Here is a 23169-nt window from a genome sequence, read left to right on the forward strand (position 1 = left end):
GTTTAGCCTATGAGACTGCTGGACAGCAGCCCCCTGAAAGGATTACAGCTCATTCCACTAGAGCTGTGACTTCCACCTGGGCCTTTAAAAATTAGGCTTCTGTTGAACAGAAAGAAATTATTGCTGACATTACTGGAGGGCCAAATCAAAGGCCAAACAATCTAATTTTCGTGCCTTTCGAAATTTCAAGGCAGGTGCAGCATCAACTTCCTCTGCTTCAAAACAAGAGGGAACTTTTGCTCAATCCAAGCAGGCCTGGAAGCCTAACCAGTCCTGGAACAAGGGCAAGCAGGCCAGAAAGCCTGCTGCTGCCTCTAAGACAGCATGAAGGAGCGGCCCCCTATCCGAGAACGGATCTAGTAGGGGGCAGACTGTCTCTCTCTTCGCCCAGGCATGGGCAAGAGATGTTCAGGATCCCTGGGCGTTGGAGATCATATCTCAGGGATATCTTCTGGACTTCAAAGCTTCTCCTCCACAAGGGAGATTTCACCTTTCAAGATTATCTGCAAACCAGATAAAGAAAGAGGCATTCCTAAGCTGCGTACAAGAGCTCCTTGTAATGGGAGTAATCCATCCAGTTCCGCGGACGGAACAAGTACAGGGGTTTTATTCAAATCTGTTTGTGGTTCCCAAAAAAGAGGGAACCTTCAGACCAATTTTGGATTTAAAGATCCTAAACAAATTCCTCAGAGTTCCATCATTCAAGATGGAAACTATTCGAACCATTTTACCCATGATCCAAGAGGGTCAGTACATGACCACAGTAGACTTAAAGGATGCCTACCTTCACATTCCGATTCACAAGAATCATCATCAGTTCCTGAGGTTTGTCTTTCTAGACAGGCATTACCAATTTGTAGCTCTTCCATTCGGGTTGGCTACAGCCCCAAGGATTTTTACAAAGGTTCTGGGCTCACTTCTGGCGGTCCTAAGACCGCGAGGCATAGCGGTGGCTCCTTACCTAGACGATGTCCTGATACAGGCGTCAAGCTTTCAAATTGCCAAATCTCATACATAGATAGTTCTGGCATTCCTGAGGTCGCATGGGTGGAAAGTGAACGAAGAAAAGAGTTCTCTATCTCCTCTCACGAGGGTTTCCTTCCTAGGGACTCTAATAGATTCTGTAGAAATGAAAATTTACCTGACGGAGTCCAGGTTATCAAAACTTCTAAATGCTTGCCGTTTTCTTCACTCCATTCCGCGCCCCACGGTGGCTCAGTGCATGGAAGTAATCGGCTTAATGGTAGCGGCGATGGACATAGTGCCATTCGCGCGCCTGCATCTCAGGCCGCTGCAATTATGCATGCTCAGTCAGTGGAATGGGGATTACACAGATTTGTCCCCTCTACTAAATCTGGATCAGCAAACCAGAGATTCTCTTCTCTGGTGGTTATCTCAGGCCCATCTGTCCAAGGGTATGACCTTTCGCAGACCAGATTGGACAATTGTAACAACAGATGCCAGCCTTCTAGGTTGGGGTGCAGTCTGGAACTCCGTGAATGCTCAGGGTTCATGGACTCAGGAGGAGAAACTCCTCCCAATAAATATTCTGGAGTTAAGAGCAATATTCAATGCTCTTCTGGATTGGCCTCAGCTAGCAACACTGAGGTTCATCAGATTTCAGTCGGACAACATCACGACTGTGGCTTACATCAACCATCAAGGGGGAACCAGGAGTTCCCTAGCGATGTCAGAAGTCTACAAGATAATTCGCTGTGCAGAGACTCACTCTTGCCACCTGTCAGCGATCCATATCCCAGGTGTAGAGAACTGGGAGGCGGATTTTCTAAGTCGTCAGACTTTTCATCCGGGGGAATGGGAACTCCATCCGGAGGTGTTTGCTCAATTTGTTCTCCGTTGGGGCAAACCAGAATTGGATCTCATGGCGTCTCGCCAGAACGCCAAGCTTCCTTGTTACGGATCCAGGTCCAGGGACCCAGAAGCGGCACTGATAGATGCTCTAGCAGCGCCTTGGTTCTTCAACCTGGCTTATGTGTTTCCACTGTTTCCTCGGCTCCCTAGTCTGATTGCCAAAATCAGACAGGAGAGGGCATCGGTGATTCTGATAGCGCCTGCGTGGCCACGCAGGACCTGGTATGCAGACCTAGTGGACATGTCATCCTTTCCATCATGGACTCTGCCTCTGAGACAAGACCTTCTCATACAAGGGCCTTTCAATCATCCGAATCTAATTTCTCTGAGACTGACTGCATGGAGATTGAACGCTTGATTCTATCAAAGAGTGGCTTCTCCGAGTCAGTCATTGATACCTTAATACAGGCACGAAAACCTGTCACCAGGAAAATCTACCACAAGATATGGCGTAAATATCTTCATTGGTGTGAATTTAAGAATTACTCATGGAGTAGGGTTAGGATTCCTAGGATATTGTCCTTCCTCCAAGAGGGTTTGGACCAAGGATTATCAGCTAGTTCTTTAAAGGGACTGATTTCTGCTCTGTCTATTCTTTTACACAAGCGTCTGGAAGAAGTTCCAGACGTTCAGGCATTTTGTCAGGCTTTAGTTAGAATTAAGCCTGTGTTTAAACCTGTTGCTCCTCCATGGAGCTTTAACTTGGTTCTTAAAGTTCTTCAAGGGGTTCCGTTTGAACCCCTTCATTCTATTGATATCAAACTTCTATCATGGAAAGTTATTTTTCTGATGGCTATTTCCTCGGCTCGGAGAGTCTCTGAGTTATCTGCCTTACATTGTGATTCTCCTTATCTGATCTTTCATTCAGATAAAGTAGTTCTGCGTACAAAACCTGGGTTTTTACCCAAGGTGGTTTCTAACAAGAATATCAATCAAGAGATTGTTGTTCCATCATTATGTCCTAATCCTTCTTCAAAGAAGGAATGTCTTTTGCATAATCTAGACGTAGTCCGTGCCTTGAAGTTTTACTTACAAGCTACTAAAGATTTTCGTCAAACATCTAACCTGTTTGTTGTTTACTCTGGACAGAGGAGAGGTCAAAAGGCCTCGGCAACCTCTCTTTCTTTTTGGCTTCGGAGTATAATCCGTTTAGCCTATGAGACTGCTGGACAGCAGCCCCCTGAAAGGATTACAGCTCATTCCACTAGAGCTGTGACTTCCACCTGGGCCTTTAAAAATTAGGCTTCTGTTGAACAGAAAGAAATTATTGCTGACATTACTGGACAGGGCCAAATCAAAGGCCAAACAGTCTAATTTTCGTGCCTTTCGAAATTTCAAGGCAGGTGCAGCATCAACTTCCTCTGCTTCAAAACAAGAGGGAACTTTTGCTCAATCCAAGCAGGCCTGGAAACCTAACCAGTCCTGGAACAAGGGCAAGCAGGCCAGAAAGCCTGCTGCTGCCTCTAAGACAGCATGAAGGAGCGGCCCCCTATCCGAGAACGGATCTAGTAGGGGGCAGACTGTCTCTCTCTTCGCCCAGGCATGGGCAAGAGATGTTCAGGATCCCTGGGCGTTGGAGATCATATCTCAGGGATATCTTCTGGACTTCAAAGCTTCTCCTCCACAAGGGAGATTTCACCTTTCAAGATTATCTGCAAACCAGATAAAGAAAGAGGCATTCCTAAGCTGCGTACAAGAGCTCCTTGTAATGGGAGTAATCCATCCAGTTCCGCGGACGGAACAAGTACAGGGGTTTTATTCAAATCTGTTTGTGGTTCCCAAAAAAGAGGGAACCTTCAGACCAATTTTGGATTTAAAGATCCTAAACAAATTCCTCAGAGTTCCATCATTCAAGATGGAAACTATTCGAACCATTTTACCCATGATCCAAGAGGGTCAGTACATGACCACAGTAGACTTAAAGGATGCCTACCTTCACATTCCGATTCACAAGAATCATCATCAGTTCCTGAGGTTTGTCTTTCTAGACAGGCATTACCAATTTGTAGCTCTTCCATTCGGGTTGGCTACAGCCCCAAGGATTTTTACAAAGGTTCTGGGCTCACTTCTGGCGGTCCTAAGACCGCGAGGCATAGCGGTGGCTCCTTACCTAGACGATGTCCTGATACAGGCGTCAAGCTTTCAAATTGCCAAATCTCATACATAGATAGTTCTGGCATTCCTGAGGTCGCATGGGTGGAAAGTGAACGAAGAAAAGAGTTCTCTATCTCCTCTCACGAGGGTTTCCTTCCTAGGGACTCTAATAGATTCTGTAGAAATGAAAATTTACCTGACGGAGTCCAGGTTATCAAAACTTCTAAATGCTTGCCGTTTTCTTCACTCCATTCCGCGCCCCACGGTGGCTCAGTGCATGGAAGTAATCGGCTTAATGGTAGCGGCGATGGACATAGTGCCATTCGCGCGCCTGCATCTCAGGCCGCTGCAATTATGCATGCTCAGTCAGTGGAATGGGGATTACACAGATTTGTCCCCTCTACTAAATCTGGATCAGCAAACCAGAGATTCTCTTCTCTGGTGGTTATCTCAGGCCCATCTGTCCAAGGGTATGACCTTTCGCAGACCAGATTGGACAATTGTAACAACAGATGCCAGCCTTCTAGGTTGGGGTGCAGTCTGGAACTCCGTGAATGCTCAGGGTTCATGGACTCAGGAGGAGAAACTCCTCCCAATAAATATTCTGGAGTTAAGAGCAATATTCAATGCTCTTCTGGATTGGCCTCAGCTAGCAACACTGAGGTTCATCAGATTTCAGTCGGACAACATCACGACTGTGGCTTACATCAACCATCAAGGGGGAACCAGGAGTTCCCTAGCGATGTCAGAAGTCTACAAGATAATTCGCTGTGCAGAGACTCACTCTTGCCACCTGTCAGCGATCCATATCCCAGGTGTAGAGAACTGGGAGGCGGATTTTCTAAGTCGTCAGACTTTTCATCCGGGGGAATGGGAACTCCATCCGGAGGTGTTTGCTCAATTTGTTCTCCGTTGGGGCAAACCAGAATTGGATCTCATGGCGTCTCGCCAGAACGCCAAGCTTCCTTGTTACGGATCCAGGTCCAGGGACCCAGAAGCGGCACTGATAGATGCTCTAGCAGCGCCTTGGTTCTTCAACCTGGCTTATGTGTTTCCACTGTTTCCTCGGCTCCCTAGTCTGATTGCCAAAATCAAACAGGAAAGAGCATCGGTGATATTGATAGCGCCTGCGTGGCCACGCAGGACCTGGTATGCAGACCTAGTGGACATGTCATCCTTTCCACCATGGACTCTGCCTCTGAGACAAGACCTCCTAATACAAGGTCCTTTCAATCATCCGAATCTACTTTCTCTGAGACTGACTGCATGGAGATTGAACGCTTGATCCTATCAAAGCGTGGCTTCTCCGAGTCAGTAATTGATACCTTAATACAGGCACGAAAGCCTGTCACCAGGAAAATTTACCACAAGATATGGCATAAATATCTTCATTGGTGTGAATCCAAGAATTACTCATGGAGTTGGGTTAGGATTCCTAGGATATTGTCCTTCCTCCAAGAGGGTTTGGACAAAGGATTATCAGCTAGTTCTTTAAAGGGACAGATTTCTGCTCTGTCTATTCTTTTACACAAGCGTCTGGCAGAAGTTCCAGACGTTCAGGCATTTTGTCAGGCTTTAGTTAGAATTAAGCCTGTGTTTAAACCTGTTGCTCCTCCATGGAGCTTAAACTTGGTTCTTAAAGTTCTTTTTCTGATGGCTATTTCCTCGGCTCGAAGAGTCTCGGAGTTACATTGTGATTCTCCTTATCTGATCTTTCATTCAGATAAAGTTGTTCTGCGTACAAAACCTGGGTTTTTACCTAAGGTGGTTTCTAACAAGAATATCAATCAAGAGATTGTTGTTCCATCATTATGTCCTAATCCTTCTTCAAAGAAGGAACGTCTTTTGCATAATCTAGACGTAGTCCGTGCCTTGAAGTTTTACTTACAGGCTACTAAAGATTTTCGCCAAACATCTAACCTGTTTGTTGTTTACTCTGGACAGAGGAGAGGTCAGAAGGCCTCGGCAACCTCTCTTTCTTTTTGGCTTCGGAGTATAATCCGTTTAGCCTATGAGACTGCTGGACAGCAGCTTCCTGAAATGATTACAGCTCATTCTACTAGAGCTGTGGCTTTCACCTGGGCCTTTAAAAATGAGGCCTCTGTTGAACAGATTTGCAAGGCTGCAACTTGGTCTTCCCTTCATACTTTTTCCAAATTTTACAAATTTGATACTTTTGCTTCTTCGGAGGCTGTTTTTGGGAGAAAGGTTCTACAGGCAGTGGTTCCTTCCGTTTAAGTTCCTGCCTTGTCCCTCCCATCATCCGTGTACTTTAGCTTTGGTATTGGTATCCCACAAGTAATGGATGATCCGTGGACTGGATACACTTAACAAGAGAAAACATAATTTATGCTTACCTGATAAATTTATTTCTCTTGTAGTGTATCCAGTCCACGGCCTGCCCTGTCAAGAATTTTTACAAAGGTTCTGGGCTCTCTTCTGGCAGTTCTAAGACCGCGAGACATAGCGGTAGCTCCTTATCTAGACGACATCCTGATACAGGCATCAAGCTTTCAAATTGCCAAGTCTCACACAGAGATAGTTCTGGCATTTCTGAGGTCGCATGGGTGGAAAGTGAACGAAGAAAAGAGTTCTCTATCTCCTCTCACAAGGGTTTCCTTCCTAGGGACTCTTATAGATTCTGTAGAAATGAAAATTTACCTGACGGAGTCCAGGTTATCAAAACTTCTAAATGCTTGCCGTGTTCTTCACTCCACTCCGCGCCTTGCGGTGGCTCAGTGCATGGAGGTAATCGGCTTAATGGTAGCGGCAATGGACATAGTGCCATTTGCGCGCCTACATCTCAGACCGCTGCAATTATGCATGCTCAGTCAGTGGAATGGGGATTACACAGATTTGTCCCCTCTACTAAATCTGGATCAGGAAACCAGAGATTCTCTTCTCTGGTGGTTATCTCGGGTCCATCTGTCCAAGGGTATGACCTTTCGCAGACCAGATTGGACGATTGTAACAACAGATGCCAGCCTTCTAGGTTGGGGTGCAGTCTGGAACTCCCTGAAGGCTCAGGGATCGTGGACTCAGGAGGAGAAACTCCTCCCAATAAATATTCTGGAGTTAAGAGCAATATTCAATGCTCTTCTAGCTTGGCCTCAGTTAGCAACCCTGAGGTTCATCAGATTTCAGTTGGACAGCATCACGACTGTGGCTTACATCAACCATCAAGGGGGAACCAGGAGTTCCCTAGCGATGTTAGAAGTCTCCAAGATAATTCGCTGGGCAGAGTCTCACTCTTGCCACCTATCAGCAATCCATATCCCAGGTGTAGAGAACTGGGAGGCGGATTTTCTATTTGTTTAAATATAAGACCGTTACTATAGGCTATGGATATGATGGGATTAACTGTGACTGTGATCTAAGGTAGCGAACATAACAAAATAACTATTTATTTAACGTCTATAATGGACGATTTATTTATTTATTGTGAATAACCTCATATGTCTCCAAAATACCACCTATATATATTTATAATGTAATCAAGGATAGATCTGTTCTTTCACCTCCGAAATGTAAGGGGTTAAATGCAAAAATCTCTCTGGGCGTACTGTTGTTTTAAATGACATGTCCTTTTAACCAATGGTGTTGTTTCTAATTTTGTATATAAAGCACACCTGTGGCTGGCATAGTATGCTATGATTACGGCTTTGCCGAAACGCGTAAGCCTGCCAGCCAGAGGTATCCCATCTCTGTCTTTTTTGATTGACTATATGTCCTGTTTTTAAATAACCACAATAAAGGTTATGTTTTACATACGCTAGCGCTCCATGTTTTTCTTTGTGGTGGATTTCCTTGCCCTGAGAGCGCTAGTGTCCCTGCATTGTATGCTGCAAATTATCCCCAGAGCATATACTAAATACCACTACGCTGAACACTGAGCACAGAACGCTGAAATACCAGAGCCCCAGTATTGGTCCGTATAGAGAGGCGCAACGAAAGGCAGCCTGAGGATTGGAGGATTCTGAGTGGAGGCGTCTGAAGTGATGGCGCACGTGGTACCTGTTTAGCTATCCGGTTGGAGGATCATCCGTTGTAACTTGGACACGCCCCCTGGTGGGCGCGGAAGCACGGTGCCTCTGGAAAAGTGCCGGGTAACGGTGGACGAGATACGGAGATACAGATCAGGGTAAAGGTGTATATGACGCCGGCTCTACTTGCAAAGGATCCTGCTGTAAGTTTAAAGCTCCCCGGGTGGAAGACAGCAGAGGTGAGACTGTATCTTTCTGATTATCTCTACTACATAAAGATTGAAATGTACACTTGCTCTGGGTACACTGCAGTTTGAGTTGCTGCGGTGCATGAAGGAAAAAAGTTTTCTTTGCAACATCTACTTTGTTCTTGTTTTTGTAACTGATCTTCTCATTTTGCTTTTGGTATTGTGTATTTGTTAGCGCATCTGGGCAGCGCTCGAGAGGTCAGTTCTAAAACATGCAGGGGGACTTTAATATGGACAATGCTATGGTCTCTCAATATTTTTCACTACAACCGATAGAGACTGGAGGTGAACCGGATACAGAACTGTCCAGAATTTTCTCAACTGACAAAGCTTATTCCTCTTTAGGGGAACTTTTTGATGACATGGAAAAGCTTAAAATCAGAGAAATAAAGCTACAATGGGACATTTGGTCTATGAATAAGTATATTGAGTTGTGTATTGTCCCAAGAGGATTACGAATTAACAAGTATCCTACATTTGATACTAATGACTCTGAATTTATAAAAGCTTGGAACATGATATTAACAGAATGTTCTGTGAGATTAATGTTATTGCTTTGTGAATATAAAACAAAAATGCTGTCGTGTGTTAGAGAAAACATATGTGAAATACAAACAGAACTCAATTCCAGAAGAAATGACATAGATTATGGTAGATTTGACATGGTTTTAAAGAATACCATTGTTGAGGTTAAGAAATCAGTTATTGACACTAAACACAATAAATACATACGCGACCAGACAGACTATGACACAGACTCAGTTTATGTGTGGAACCGGACAAGACGAATTCAGGTTCGCAGACAACAGAACCGTAGTAGAGGGAGACGCAATAGGAGGGGTAGGAGACAGACCCAAGTGACCTTTTCCGACACTGAGGCAGAGTCCGGGGACAGTGCTAGTGGGGATGAGACTACAACACCGAGAGGTATTCTAAAAAATAGCCAGGTTGAGCCCACAAATGTTCATACAACAACACATATGAATACAATTTCCAATCAGAATAATGGACAAAGGGAGACAGGGAGTAAATATAAAGCCAGTGAACCAGCCAAGATATTAACAGAACCCAGGGGTGGACTAGCTAAATCCACCAACTCAGATATTGGGCAAGAACATTTGCAACAGGTTTTTTCCTTGCCCCAGAGCAATCCAGACAGAGGGGGAAGGGCCAGAGGCCAACAGAAGCCAGGCTACAGGTTGAGGGAAACGAGGAATCAAACAAAATACAAATGACATGTGTTATAAATCTCTCAGATACTGTGTTAACAGATGCCCAGATACGTGTATTAAGTCTTGGTTTGGGCTTTGTACCAACTATGAATTTTAATCTTTTTCATACAATTATTGATGTGAATCGGTTAATCCGAAATGTAACATTAAAGGGTCATTTCTCAGGCAATGATACTATGTCTATCTGTGAAGGGGAGGGTCCCAAATGGGTCACCACCAATCTAAATACTGATCTTAGCTTTCCCGAATCATGTGACTTGGTTTCACTAAACACTCTCATGCTGGAAAGTGAGGGACTTGAATCTTTGCAAACCACTAGCAAAGCAAGGAGCTTAAAACCTCCTTCTAAATTCTACCCAATACAAAGTAGGGGGAATGTAATTGAAAATTTCTATAAAAGAGTGGAGCGTGATCTCAAGCTTTTGGCTGACTCTACTGGCCGCAATACTTCAAATAATTTGAATAGGATTGAAAGGGAAGCGTTGTCCTCTCTGGCCAATAACCACGATCTGGTCATAAAAAATGCAGACAAGGGTGGTTCAGTGGTGGTAATGAATAGGGCGCAATATGTCAATGAGGCAATGCGCCAACTGGATGACAGACAATGCTATTCAGTTTTAACCACGAACCCTACAAGCCGGTTCAAGAGAGAACTTATGCACCTTTTAGATGATGGAATGGAAAATGGCTTCATTGATCAGGACACTATGTCATATATATTTGTGGAACATCCGGTCACTCCAGTATTCCATCATCTACCTAAGGTGCATAAGTCCCTCACAGATGTGAAGGGACGACCTATAGTAAGTGGTATAGGGTCTCTCTTTGAACGCTTGTCTCAATGGCTGGACATGATTCTACATCCATTTGTTGAAGCTCTCCCCAGCTATCTCAGGGACACCAAGCACCTAATGAATCTGATAAATGATGTTGCATGGGTGGAAGAGAATAACCAGTGGGTCACCATAGACGTCACAGCCCTCTATTCTTCCATTCCCCATTCAAAGGGATTGGAGGCTATGTCGTTCTTCCTCAGGGGTTGGTCCTCCCTTACTGAAGGTTTTCAGAGATATGTACTACAAGTGGCTGAGTTCTTGTTAACTCACAATTTTTTTGAATTCGAGGGTGTGTTCTATCTCCAGAGATGTGGGACAGCTATGGGGGCGAAGTTTGCCCCCTCTTACGCCAACCTATTCATGGGTTGGTGGGAGCTGTCCCACATCTTTGGAGATAAGAACCCCCTCCGTGGTTGTATTACCTTCTACCGCCGCTTTATAGATGATCTAATCCTCATCTGGGAGGGCAGCTCTGATGATTTGGAAAAGTTTCTAGGGAAACTCAATGACAATGATATTGGTCTAAAATTTACAAGTGAAACTCAAAGGACCAAGATTAACTTTTTGGATGTAGTACTGAGTGGGACTCCTGATGGTCGGATTGAGACAAGCCTATATAGAAAGCCTATATCAGGCAACTCACTACTACATGCAAGAAGCTGCCACCCCAGACATGTGCCGTATGCTATAGCCAAGGGACAACTCATAAGGGCCAAACGGAATTGTTCCGAGGCCAATGAGAGTGCCAACCAAATGATGGAAGTTAGAAAACGTTTATCTCAGAGAGGCTATCCTAGAAAGGTAATAAGTAGGGCACAAAGGGAGGTGGACAGAATGGACAGACGTGATTTGTTAAGGGACAAATCAAACCAGACAAATGGGAAGGCCCAGAAGGGAGTTACATTTGTCACTGAATACAGTGCACAGTATGAGGAAGTATGCAGAATCGTCAAATACCATTTTGGTATGCTAATAGCAGACGATAGACTTACACAATGTGTTAAAGAAGGGCTTAGATGCTCATACCGACGAAACAAGAGCCTAGGCAATATATTGTCCCCAACAGTCTTACCGAAGACTATCACCCAGGGGAGTGCCTGGCTCAGTTGTAAAGGCTCCTACAAATGTGGAAGCTCAAGATGTGGAGCATGTGATTATTTAACTATGTCAGAACACTTTACCTCTACTGTAACAGGGAAGACCTATGAGATCAATTTTTGTCTTAATTGCACCTCTACCTTTGTCATCTACTGTGTAACCTGTACGGTATGTGGAAAACAGTACATCGGGCTCACCACTAGAGACATTAGAACAAGAATTATTGAGCACTTGTCTACCATCAGGAGGGGCAAGGCAACTACCCCTGTGGTGCATCATTTTGCTCAGGTTCATAATAAGGACCTTACATGTTTTTCATGGCAACCAATAGATATGGTTCCTAAACCAAAAAGAGGGGGTGACCGTGGAGTAACTCTATCTAAAAGAGAAATGTTGTGGATCCTAAAAATGGATACAAGGATACCAAAAGGCCTGAACTCAGAATTCGACCTTATAAACTATTGGGAATAATAATACCCGATCCCATCTTTTTCATAATATCTATAAAATTATAAGATATTAAATAACACCATTCAATAATATATTAAATACATAACTTTCCCCATATCTGACTGACACAATCTGAGATCATTATACTGACACTTTTCTAGTCTTTAGTAACGAAAGTGCATATTTGTACTATGTAACAGATTTATAATTTAATTTGTTTAAATTTGTTTAAATATAAGACCGTTACTATAGGCTATGGATATGATGGGATTAACTGTGACTGTGATCTAAGGTAGCGAACATAACAAAATAACTATTTATTTAACGTCTATAATGGACGATTTATTTATTTATTGTGAATAACCTCATATGTCTCCAAAATACCACCTATATATATTTATAATGTAATCAAGGATAGATCTGTTCTTTCACCTCCGAAATGTAAGGGGTTAAATGCAAAAATCTCTCTGGGCGTACTGTTGTTTTAAATGACATGTCCTTTTAACCAATGGTGTTGTTTCTAATTTTGTATATAAAGCACACCTGTGGCTGGCATAGTATGCTATGATTACGGCTTTGCCGAAACGCGTAAGCCTGCCAGCCAGAGGTATCCCATCTCTGTCTTTTTTGATTGACTATATGTCCTGTTTTTAAATAACCACAATAAAGGTTATGTTTTACATACGCTAGCGCTCCATGTTTTTCTTTGTGGTGGATTTTCTAAGTCGTCAGACTTTTCATCCGGGGGAGTGGGAACTCCATCCGGATGTGTTTGCTCAATTGGTTCATCGTTGGGGTAAACCAGAACTGGATCTCATGGCGTCTCGCCAGAACGCCAAGCTTCCTTGTTACGGATCCAGGTCCAGGGACCCAGAAGCAACGCTGATAGATGCTCTAGCAGCTCCTTGGTTCTTCAACCTGGCTTATGTGTTTCCACCGTTTCCTCTGCTCCCTCGACTGATTGCCAAAATCAGACAGGAGAGGGCATCGGTGATTCTGATAGCGCCTGCGTGGCCACGCAGGACCTGGTATGCAGACCTAGTGGACATGTCATCCTTTCCATCATGGACTCTGCCTCTGAGACAAGACCTTCTCATACAAGGTCCTTTCAATCATCCGAATCTAATTTCTCTGAGACTGACTGCATGGAGATTGAACGCTTGATTCTATCAAAGAGTGGCTTCTCCGAGTCAGTCATTGATACCTTAATACAGGCACGAAAACCTGTCACCAGGAAAATCTACCACAAGATATGGCGTAAATATCTTCATTGGTGTGAATTTAAGAATTACTCATGGAGTAGGGTTAGGATTCCTAGGATATTGTCCTTCCTCCAAGAGGGTTTGGACCAAGGATTATCAGCTAGTTCTTTAAAGGGACAGATTTCTGCTCTGTCTATTCTTTTACACAAGCGTCTGGAAGAAGTTCCAGACGTTCAGGCATTTTGTCAGGCTTTAGTTAGAATTAAGCCTGTGTTTAAACCTGTTGCTCCTCCATGGAGCTTAAACTTGGTTCTTAAAGTTCTTCAAGGGGTTCCGTTTGAACCCCTTCATTCTATTGATATCAAACTTTTATCATGGAAAGTTATTTTTCTGATGGCTATTTCCTCGGCTCGGAGAGTCTCTGAGTTATCTGCCTTACATTGTGATTCTCCTTATCTGATCTTTCATTCAGATAAAGTAGTTCTGCGTACAAAACCTGGGTTTTTACCCAAGGTGGTTTCTAACAAGAATATCAATCAAGAGATTGTTGTTCCATCATTATGTCCTAATCCTTCTTCAAAGAAGGAATGTCTTTTGCATAATCTAGACGTAGTCCGTGCCTTGAAGTTTTACTTACAAGCTACTAAAGATTTTCGTCAAACATCTAACCTGTTTGTTGTTTACTCTGGACAGAGGAGAGGTCAAAAGGCCTCGGCAACCTCTCTTTCTTTTTGGCTTCGGAGTATAATCCGTTTAGCCTATGAGACTGCTGGACAGCAGCCCCCTGAAAGGATTACAGCTCATTCCACTAGAGCTGTGACTTCCACCTGGGCCTTTAAAAATTAGGCTTCTGTTGAACAGAAAGAAATTATTGCTGACATTACTGGACAGGGCCAAATCAAAGGCCAAACAGTCTAATTTTCGTGCCTTTCGAAATTTCAAGGCAGGTGCAGCATCAACTTCCTCTGCTTCAAAACAAGAGGGAACTTTTGCTCAATCCAAGCAGGCCTGGAAACCTAACCAGTCCTGGAACAAGGGCAAGCAGGCCAGAAAGCCTGCTGCTGCCTCTAAGACAGCATGAAGGAGCGGCCCCCTATCCGAGAACGGATCTAGTAGGGGGCAGACTGTCTCTCTCTTCGCCCAGGCATGGGCAAGAGATGTTCAGGATCCCTGGGCGTTGGAGATCATATCTCAGGGATATCTTCTGGACTTCAAAGCTTCTCCTCCACAAGGGAGATTTCACCTTTCAAGATTATCTGCAAACCAGATAAAGAAAGAGGCATTCCTAAGCTGCGTACAAGAGCTCCTTGTAATGGGAGTAATCCATCCAGTTCCGCGGACGGAACAAGTACAGGGGTTTTATTCAAATCTGTTTGTGGTTCCCAAAAAAGAGGGAACCTTCAGACCAATTTTGGATTTAAAGATCCTAAACAAATTCCTCAGAGTTCCGTCATTCAAGATGGAAACTATTCGAACCATTTTACCCATGATCCAAGAGGGTCAGTACATGACCACAGTAGACTTAAAGGATGCCTACCTTCACATTCCGATTCACAAGAATCATCATCAGTTCCTGAGGTTTGTCTTTCTAGACAGGCATTACCAATTTGTAGCTCTTCCATTCGGGTTGGCTACAGCCCCAAGGATTTTTACAAAGGTTCTGGGCTCACTTCTGGCGGTCCTAAGACCGCGAGGCATAGCGGTGGCTCCTTACCTAGACGATGTCCTGATACAGGCGTCAAGCTTTCAAATTGCCAAATCTCATACATAGATAGTTCTGGCATTCCTGAGGTCGCATGGGTGGAAAGTGAACGAAGAAAAGAGTTCTCTATCTCCTCTCACGAGGGTTTCCTTCCTAGGGACTCTAATAGATTCTGTAGAAATGAAAATTTACCTGACGGAGTCCAGGTTATCAAAACTTCTAAATGCTTGCCGTGTTCTTCACTCCATTCCGCGCCCCACGGTGGCTCAGTGCATGGAAGTAATCGGCTTAATGGTAGCAGCGATGGACATAGGGCCATTCGCGCGCCTGCATCTCAGGCCGCTGCAATTATGCATGCTCAGTCAGTGGAATGGGGATTACACAGATTTGTCCCCTCTACTAAATCTGGATCAGCAAACCAGAGATTCTCTTCTCTGGTGGTTATCTCAGGCCCATCTGTCCAAGGGTATGACCTTTCGCAGACCAGATTGGACAATTGTAACAACAGATGCCAGCCTTCTAGGTTGGGGTGCAGTCTGGAACTCCGTGAATGCTCAGGGTTCATGGACTCAGGAGGAGAAACTCCTCCCAATAAATATTCTGGAGTTAAGAGCAATATTCAATGCTCTTCTGGATTGGCCTCAGCTAGCAACACTGAGGTTCATCAGATTTCAGTCGGACAACATCACGACTGTGGCTTACATCAACCATCAAGGGGGAACCAGGAGTTCCCTAGCGATGTCAGAAGTCTACAAGATAATTCGCTGTGCAGAGACTCACTCTTGCCACCTGTCAGCGATCCATATCCCAGGTGTAGAGAACTGGGAGGCGGATTTTCTAAGTCGTCAGACTTTTCATCCGGGGGAATGGGAACTCCATCCGGAGGTGTTTGCTCAATTTGTTCTCCGTTGGGGCAAACCAGAATTGGATCTCATGGCGTCTCGCCAGAACGCCAAGCTTCCTTGTTACGGATCCAGGTCCAGGGACCCAGAAGCGGCACTGATAGATGCTCTAGCAGCGCCTTGGTTCTTCAACCTGGCTTATGTGTTTCCACTGTTTCCTCGGCTCCCTAGTCTGATTGCCAAAATCAAACAGGAAAGAGCATCGGTGATATTGATAGCGCCTGCTATCAATATCACCGAGGTTTGTCTTTCTAGACAGGCATTACCAATTTGTAGCTCTTCCATTCGGGTTGGCTACAGCCCCAAGGATTTTTACAAAGGTTCTGGGCTCACTTCTGGCGGTCCTAAGACCGCGAGGCATAGCGGTGGCTCCTTACCTAGACGATGTCCTGATACAGGCGTCAAGCTTTCAAATTGCCAAATCTCATACATAGATAGTTCTGGCATTCCTGAGGTCGCATGGGTGGAAAGTGAACGAAGAAAAGAGTTCTCTATCTCCTCTCACGAGGGTTTCCTTCCTAGGGACTCTAATAGATTCTGTAGAAATGAAAATTTACCTGACGGAGTCCAGGTTATCAAAACTTCTAAATGCTTGCCGTGTTCTTCACTCCATTCCGCGCCCCACGGTGGCTCAGTGCATGGAAGTAATCGGCTTAATGGTAGCAGCGATGGACATAGGGCCATTCGCGCGCCTGCATCTCAGGCCGCTGCAATTATGCATGCTCAGTCAGTGGAATGGGGATTACACAGATTTGTCCCCTCTACTAAATCTGGATCAGCAAACCAGAGATTCTCTTCTCTGGTGGTTATCTCAGGCCCATCTGTCCAAGGGTATGACCTTTCGCAGACCAGATTGGACAATTGTAACAACAGATGCCAGCCTTCTAGGTTGGGGTGCAGTCTGGAACTCCGTGAATGCTCAGGGTTCATGGACTCAGGAGGAGAAACTCCTCCCAATAAATATTCTGGAGTTAAGAGCAATATTCAATGCTCTTCTGGATTGGCCTCAGCTAGCAACACTGAGGTTCATCAGATTTCAGTCGGACAACATCACGACTGTGGCTTACATCAACCATCAAGGGGGAACCAGGAGTTCCCTAGCGATGTCAGAAGTCTACAAGATAATTCGCTGTGCAGAGACTCACTCTTGCCACCTGTCAGCGATCCATATCCCAGGTGTAGAGAACTGGGAGGCGGATTTTCTAAGTCGTCAGACTTTTCATCCGGGGGAATGGGAACTCCATCCGGAGGTGTTTGCTCAATTTGTTCTCCGTTGGGGCAAACCAGAATTGGATCTCATGGCGTCTCGCCAGAACGCCAAGCTTCCTTGTTACGGATCCAGGTCCAGGGACCCAGAAGCGGCACTGATAGATGCTCTAGCAGCGCCTTGGTTCTTCAACCTGGCTTATGTGTTTCCACTGTTTCCTCGGCTCCCTAGTCTGATTGCCAAAATCAAACAGGAAAGAGCATCGGTGATATTGATAGCGCCTGCGTGGCCATGCAGGACCTGGTATGCAGACCTAGTGGACATGTCATCCTTTCCACCATGGACTCTGCCTCTGAGACAAGACCTCCTAATACAAGGTCCTTTCAATCATCCGAATCTACTTTCTCTGAGACTGACTGCATGGAGATTGAACGCTTGATCCTATCAAAGCGTGGCTTCTCCGAGTCAGTAATTGATACCTTAATACAGGCACGAAAGCCTGTCACCAGGAAAATTTACCACAAGATATGGCATAAATATCTTCATTGGTGTGAATCCAAGAATTACTCATGGAGTTGGGTTAGGATTCCTAGGATATTGTCCTTCCTCCAAGAGGGTTTGGACAAAGGATTATCAGCTAGTTCTTTAAAGGGACAGATTTCTGCTCTGTCTATTTTACACAAGCGTCTGGCAGAAGTTCCAGACGTTCAGGCATTTTGTCAGGCTTTAGTTAGAATTAAGCCTGTGTTTAAACCTGTTGCTCCTCCATGGAGCTTAAACTTGGTTCTTAAAGTTCTTTTTCTGATGGCTATTTCCTCGGCTCGAAGAGTCTCGGAGTTATCTGCCTTACATTGTGATTCTCCTTATCTTATCTTTCATTCAGATAAAGTTGTTCTGCGTACAAAACCTGGGTTTTTACCTAAGGTGGTTTCTAACAAGAATATCAATGAAGAGATTGTTGTTCCATCATTATGTCCTAATCCTTCTTCAAAGAAGGAACGTCTTTTGCATAATCTAGACGTAGTCCGTGCCTTGAAGTTTTACTTACAGGCTACTAAAGATTTTCGCCAAACATCTAACCTGTTTGTTGTTTACTCTGGACAGAGGAGAGGTCAGAAGGCCTCGGCAACCTCTCTTTCTTTTTGGCTTCGGAGTATAATCCGTTTAGCCTATGAGACTGCTGCACAGCAGCTTCCTGAAATGATTACAGCTCATTCTACTAGAGCTGTGGCTTTCACCTGGGCCTTTAAAAATGAGGCCTTTGTTGAACAGATTTGCAAGGCTGCAACTTGGTCTTCCCTTCATACTTTTTCCAAATTTTACAAATTTGATACTTTTGCTTCTTCGGAGGCTGTTTTTGGGAGAAAGGTTCTACAGGCAGTGGTTCCTTCCGTTTAAGTTCCTGCCTTGTCCCTCCCATCATCCGTGTACTTTAGCTTTGGTATTGGTATCCCACAAGTAATGGATGATCCGTGGACTGGATACACTTAACAAGAGAAAACATAATTTATGCTTACCTGATAAATTTATTTCTCTTGTAGTGTATCCAGTCCACGGCCTGCCCTGTCCTTTTCAGGCAGGTCTAAATTTTAATTAAACTACAGTCACCACTGCACCCTATGGTTTCTCCTTTCTCGGCTTGTTTCGGTCGAATGACTGGATATGGCAGTGAGGGGAGGAGCTATATAGCAGCTCTGCTGTGGGTGATCCTCTTGCAACTTCCTGTTGGGAAGGAGAATATCCCACAAGTAATGGATGATCCGTGGACTGGATACACTACAAGAGAAATAAATGTATCAGGTAAGCATAAATTATGTTTTTTTTCTTTCATGGGTCAGATAGAGTATGCAATTTGAAGCAACTTTCTAGTTTACTGCTATTTTTAATTTTTCTTTGTTCTCTTGCTATCTTTATTTGAAAAAGCAGGAATCTAGCCGGCCCATTTTTGGTTCAGCCCTGAATAGCGCTTGCTGATTGGTGGGTAAATTTAGCCACCAATCAGCATGCGCAACCCAGGTGCTGAACCAAAAATGGGCTGCTCCTAAGTTTACATTTTTGCTTTTCAAATAAAGAAAGCAAGAGAACGAAGAAAAAATGATAATAGGAGAAAATTAGAAAGTTACTTAAAATTGCATGCTCTATCTGAATCATGAAAGAAAGAATTTGGGTTTAGTGTCCCTTTAATATAGTTTAACTGCAAGTAAACCATTTGAATTAATTCTCTTCATCCCACTACACTCTGTTTAAACATCCACTTCATTTAATGCAGATTTTTCACTTAGCAAGGTATAGTTGCAGAGCTTGTCAAGGAAAGCAGGATTATGCACGGCACATCCAGTTAATAATTCAGTCACTCTGCATTTCAGTACGTGTCACAGTTCACTAAAATGAAATCATATAGAAGAAGACATCTTTGTTCTGTCTAGAAGCTAAGCCAGGGCTCGTTTTTCTATGCCAGTGGTTCTCTTTGGCATGTTTTAAAGAGCTTGTAATTGAAATTTTGCATTAAAACAGATAAGCTGAGTCAACTGTGGCAGAGGTTTCAGAATTCAAATCTCCTGTCAACACTCTCATTATGATCTTTTTATTTTTATTTTTTCCATGCATCGTTTTATATTTTGAACTGCTTAACTCCCACAGTGCCAAGAGTTTGAGATATTTTTTGTACTGCCAAAAAACATTTTTTATATATATATTTTTGCTTTGTATCCATTTTTACTTAATTTTTTAGCGTAGCTATATGTACACAGGAAAACTATATACATACATACATATATACAGTGTATATATATATATATATATATATATATATATATATATATATATATATATATATATATTTATATATATATATATATATATACAGTATCTCACAAAAGTCAGTACACCCCTCACATTTTTGTAAATATTTTATTATATCTTTTCATTTGACAACACTGAAGAAATAACACTTTTCTACAATGTAAAGTAGGGAGTTTACAGCCTGTATAACAGTTTAAATTTGCTGTCCCCTCAAAATAACTCAACACACAGCCATTAATGTCTAAACCGGTGGCAACAAAAGTGAGTACACCCCTAAGTGGAAATGTCCAAATTGGGCCCAAAGTGTCAATATTTTGTGTGGCCACCATTATTTTCCAGCACTACCTTAACCCTCTTGGGCATGGAGTTCACCAAAGCTTCACAGGTTGCCACTGGAGTCCTCTTCCACTCCTCCATGACAACATCACGGAGCTGGTGGATGTTCGAGACCTTGCGCTCCCTCACCTTCCATTTGAGGATGCCCCACAGATGCTGAATAGGGTTTAGGTCTGGAGACATGTTTGGCCAATCTATCACCTTTACCCTCAGCTTCTTTAGCAAGGCAGTGGTCGCCTTGGAGGTGTGTTTGGGGTCGTTATCATGTTGGAATACTGCCCTGCGGCCCAGTCTCTGAAGGGAAGGGATCATGCTCTTCTTCAGTATGTCACAGTACATGTTGACATTCATGGTTCCCTCAATGAACTGTATGTCCCCAGTGCCGGCAGCACTTATGCAAGCCCAGACCATGACAATCCCACCACCATGCTTGACTGTACGCACCTAGTTGCCGCCACACACGCTTGACACCGTCTGAACCAAATAAGTTTATCTTGGTCTCATCGGACCAATCCATGTCTTCAGCAAACTGTTTGCGGGCTTTTTTGTGCATCATCTTTAGAAGAGGCTTCCTTCTGGGATGACAGCCATGCAGACCAATTTGATGCAGTGTGCGGCGTATGAGCACTGACATGCTGAACCCCCACCCCTTCAACCTCTGCAGCAATGCTGTCAGCACTCATATGTCTATTTCCCAAAGACAACCTCTGGATATGATGCTGAGCACGTGCACTCAACTTATTTGGTCGACCATGGCGAGGCCTGTTCTGCATGGAACCTGTCCTGTGAAACCGCTGTATGGTCTTGCCCACCGTGCTGCAGCTCAGTTTCAGGGTCTTGGCAATCTTATTATAGCCTAGGCCATCTTTATGTAGACAGAGCAACAGTTCTTTTTTTTCAGCTCCTCAGAGAATTCTTTGCCATGAGGTGCCATGTTGAACTTCCAGTGACTAGTATGAGAGAGTGTGAGAGCGATAACACCAAATTTAACACACCTGTTTCCCATTCACACCTGAGACCTTGTAACACTAACGAGTCACATGACACCGGGGAGGGAAAATGGCTAATTAGGCCCAATTTGGACATTTCCACTTAGGGGTGTACTCACTTTTGTTGCCAACTGTTTAGACATTAATGGCTGTGTAAATTAAAAGAGAGAAGCGCTCAACCTGGGAACGAACAATAGCATAATAGCTTGTTCTATGGCTAGTTACCACCCAAGAAGAATCCTCTTTTTGCTTAACATGTGCCTTTCACAGAGAACTTTCATGTAGCATACCAGTCTGATCCTGACTTAACAGTACAGTCCAGCCCCGAAATACCAGGCAATCCCTCTCTGAACAAGGGAAACGGCAAAACCCAAGATGTACATTTCGGCCTAGTGTGGGCTCGTTAGTGAGGGGCTGTCATATCCCTCTAGGGACACTGAGCAACGGGTCCACGTCTGGATTCCCGCATCACACTTAGGGAGACTTCTCTAAGAGTCATAATTTGAATAAATAAAAGAAGAGAAGCGCTCAACCTGGGAATAAACAAATGCATAATAGCTTGTTTTATGGCTAGTTACCACCCAAGAAGCAGCCTCTTTTTGCTTGCTCAACATGTTAAACATATGTATAAAAGCCCTAGCTTTTCTATTACTAATTATATACAGTTGTATGCAAAATTTTAGGCACCCCTGACAGTTTCCATTATTTTCATTTATAAATAATTGGGTGTTTTGATCAGCAATTTCATTTTGATCTATCAAATAACTGAAGGACACAGTAATATTTCAGTAGTGAAATGAGGTTTATTGGATTAACAGAAAATGTGCAATATGCATCCAAACGAAATTAGACAGGTGCATAAATTTGGACACCCCAACAGAAATATCACTTCAATATTTAGTAGAGCCTCCTTTAGCAGAAATAACAAACTCTAGACGCTTCCTATAGCCTGTAATGAGTGTCTATATTCTGGATGAAGGTATTTTGGATGGCCATTCCAGAACATTGTACTTGTTCCTCTGCATAAATGCCAGAGTAGATTTTGAGCAGTGTTTTGGGTCGTTGTCTTGTTGAAATATCCAGCCCCGGCGTAACTTCAACTTTGTGACTGATTCCTCAACATTATCTGCTGATATTGAGTGGAATCCATGCGTCCCTCAACTTTAACAAGATTCCCAGTACCGGCACTGGCCACACAGCCCCATAACATGATGGAACATCCACCAAATTTTACTGTGAGTAGCAAATGTTTGTCTTGGAACGCTGTGTTCTTTTGCCGCCATGCATAACACCCCTTGTTATGACCAAATAACTTAATCTTTGTTTCATCAGTCCTCAGCACCTTCTTCCAAAATGAAGCTGGCTTGTCCAAATGTGCATTTGCATACCTCAAGTGACGTTTGTGACGTGGGTGCAGAAAAGACTTCTTCCGCATCACTCTCCCATACAGCTTCTCCTTGTGCAAAGTGAGCTGAATTGTTGAACGATGCACAGTGACACCATTTGCAGCAAGATTATGTTGTAGGTCTTTGGAGGTGGTCTGTGGGCTTTTTTTTGACAGTTCTCACCATTTTTTGCCTCTCCGATATTTTACTTGGCCTGCCACTTCTGGCCTTAACAAGAACTGTGCCTGTGGTCTTCCATTTCCTCACTATGTTCCCCACAGTGGACACTCACAGCTTAAATCTCTGCAATAGCTTTTAGTAGCCTTCCCCTAAACCATAATGTTGAACAATCTTTGTTTTCAGGTCATTTTAGAGTTGTTTTGAGGCCCCCATGTTGCCACTCTTCAGAGGAGAGTCAAAAAGAACAACAACTTGCAATTGACCACCTTAAATACCTTTTCTCGTGATTGGATGCACCTGTCTATGAAGTTCAAGGCTTAATGGGCTCACCAAACCAATTGTGTGTTCCATTAATTAGTGCTAGGTAGTTACAGGTATTCAAATCAACAAAATGACATGGGTGCCCAAATTTATGCACCTGTCTATTTTCTTTTGATGCATATTGCACATTTTCTGTTAATCCAATAAAACCTCATTTCACTACTGAAATATTACTGTGTCCTTCAGTTATTTGATAGATCAAAATGAAATTCCGGATCCAAACACCCAATTATTTATAAATGAAAATCATGGAAATTGGCAGGGGTGCCTAAACTTTTGAATACAACTTGTAGGTATTCATTATTTTAGAGGCAATTTTGACCCAAAATT

The 23169-nt window shown here is 43.6% G+C and overlaps 1 protein-coding gene across 1 annotated transcript in view; it reads left to right on the top strand.

The window, feature by feature from the left end:
* Positions 1-23169, top strand: part of RPGRIP1L (RPGRIP1 like) — a 440055-nt gene that overhangs the window by 136298 nt on the left and 280588 nt on the right. The window contains exon 9 of the mRNA XM_053715755.1: positions 8543-9324. Within this exon, the coding sequence (XP_053571730.1) occupies positions 8543-9324 (782 nt within the window). The remainder of the gene's footprint in view (positions 1-8542; positions 9325-23169) is intronic.

This window comes from Bombina bombina, chromosome 1, assembly GCF_027579735.1.
Source record: "Bombina bombina isolate aBomBom1 chromosome 1, aBomBom1.pri, whole genome shotgun sequence".
Classification (NCBI taxonomy): domain Eukaryota; kingdom Metazoa; phylum Chordata; class Amphibia; order Anura; family Bombinatoridae; genus Bombina; species Bombina bombina.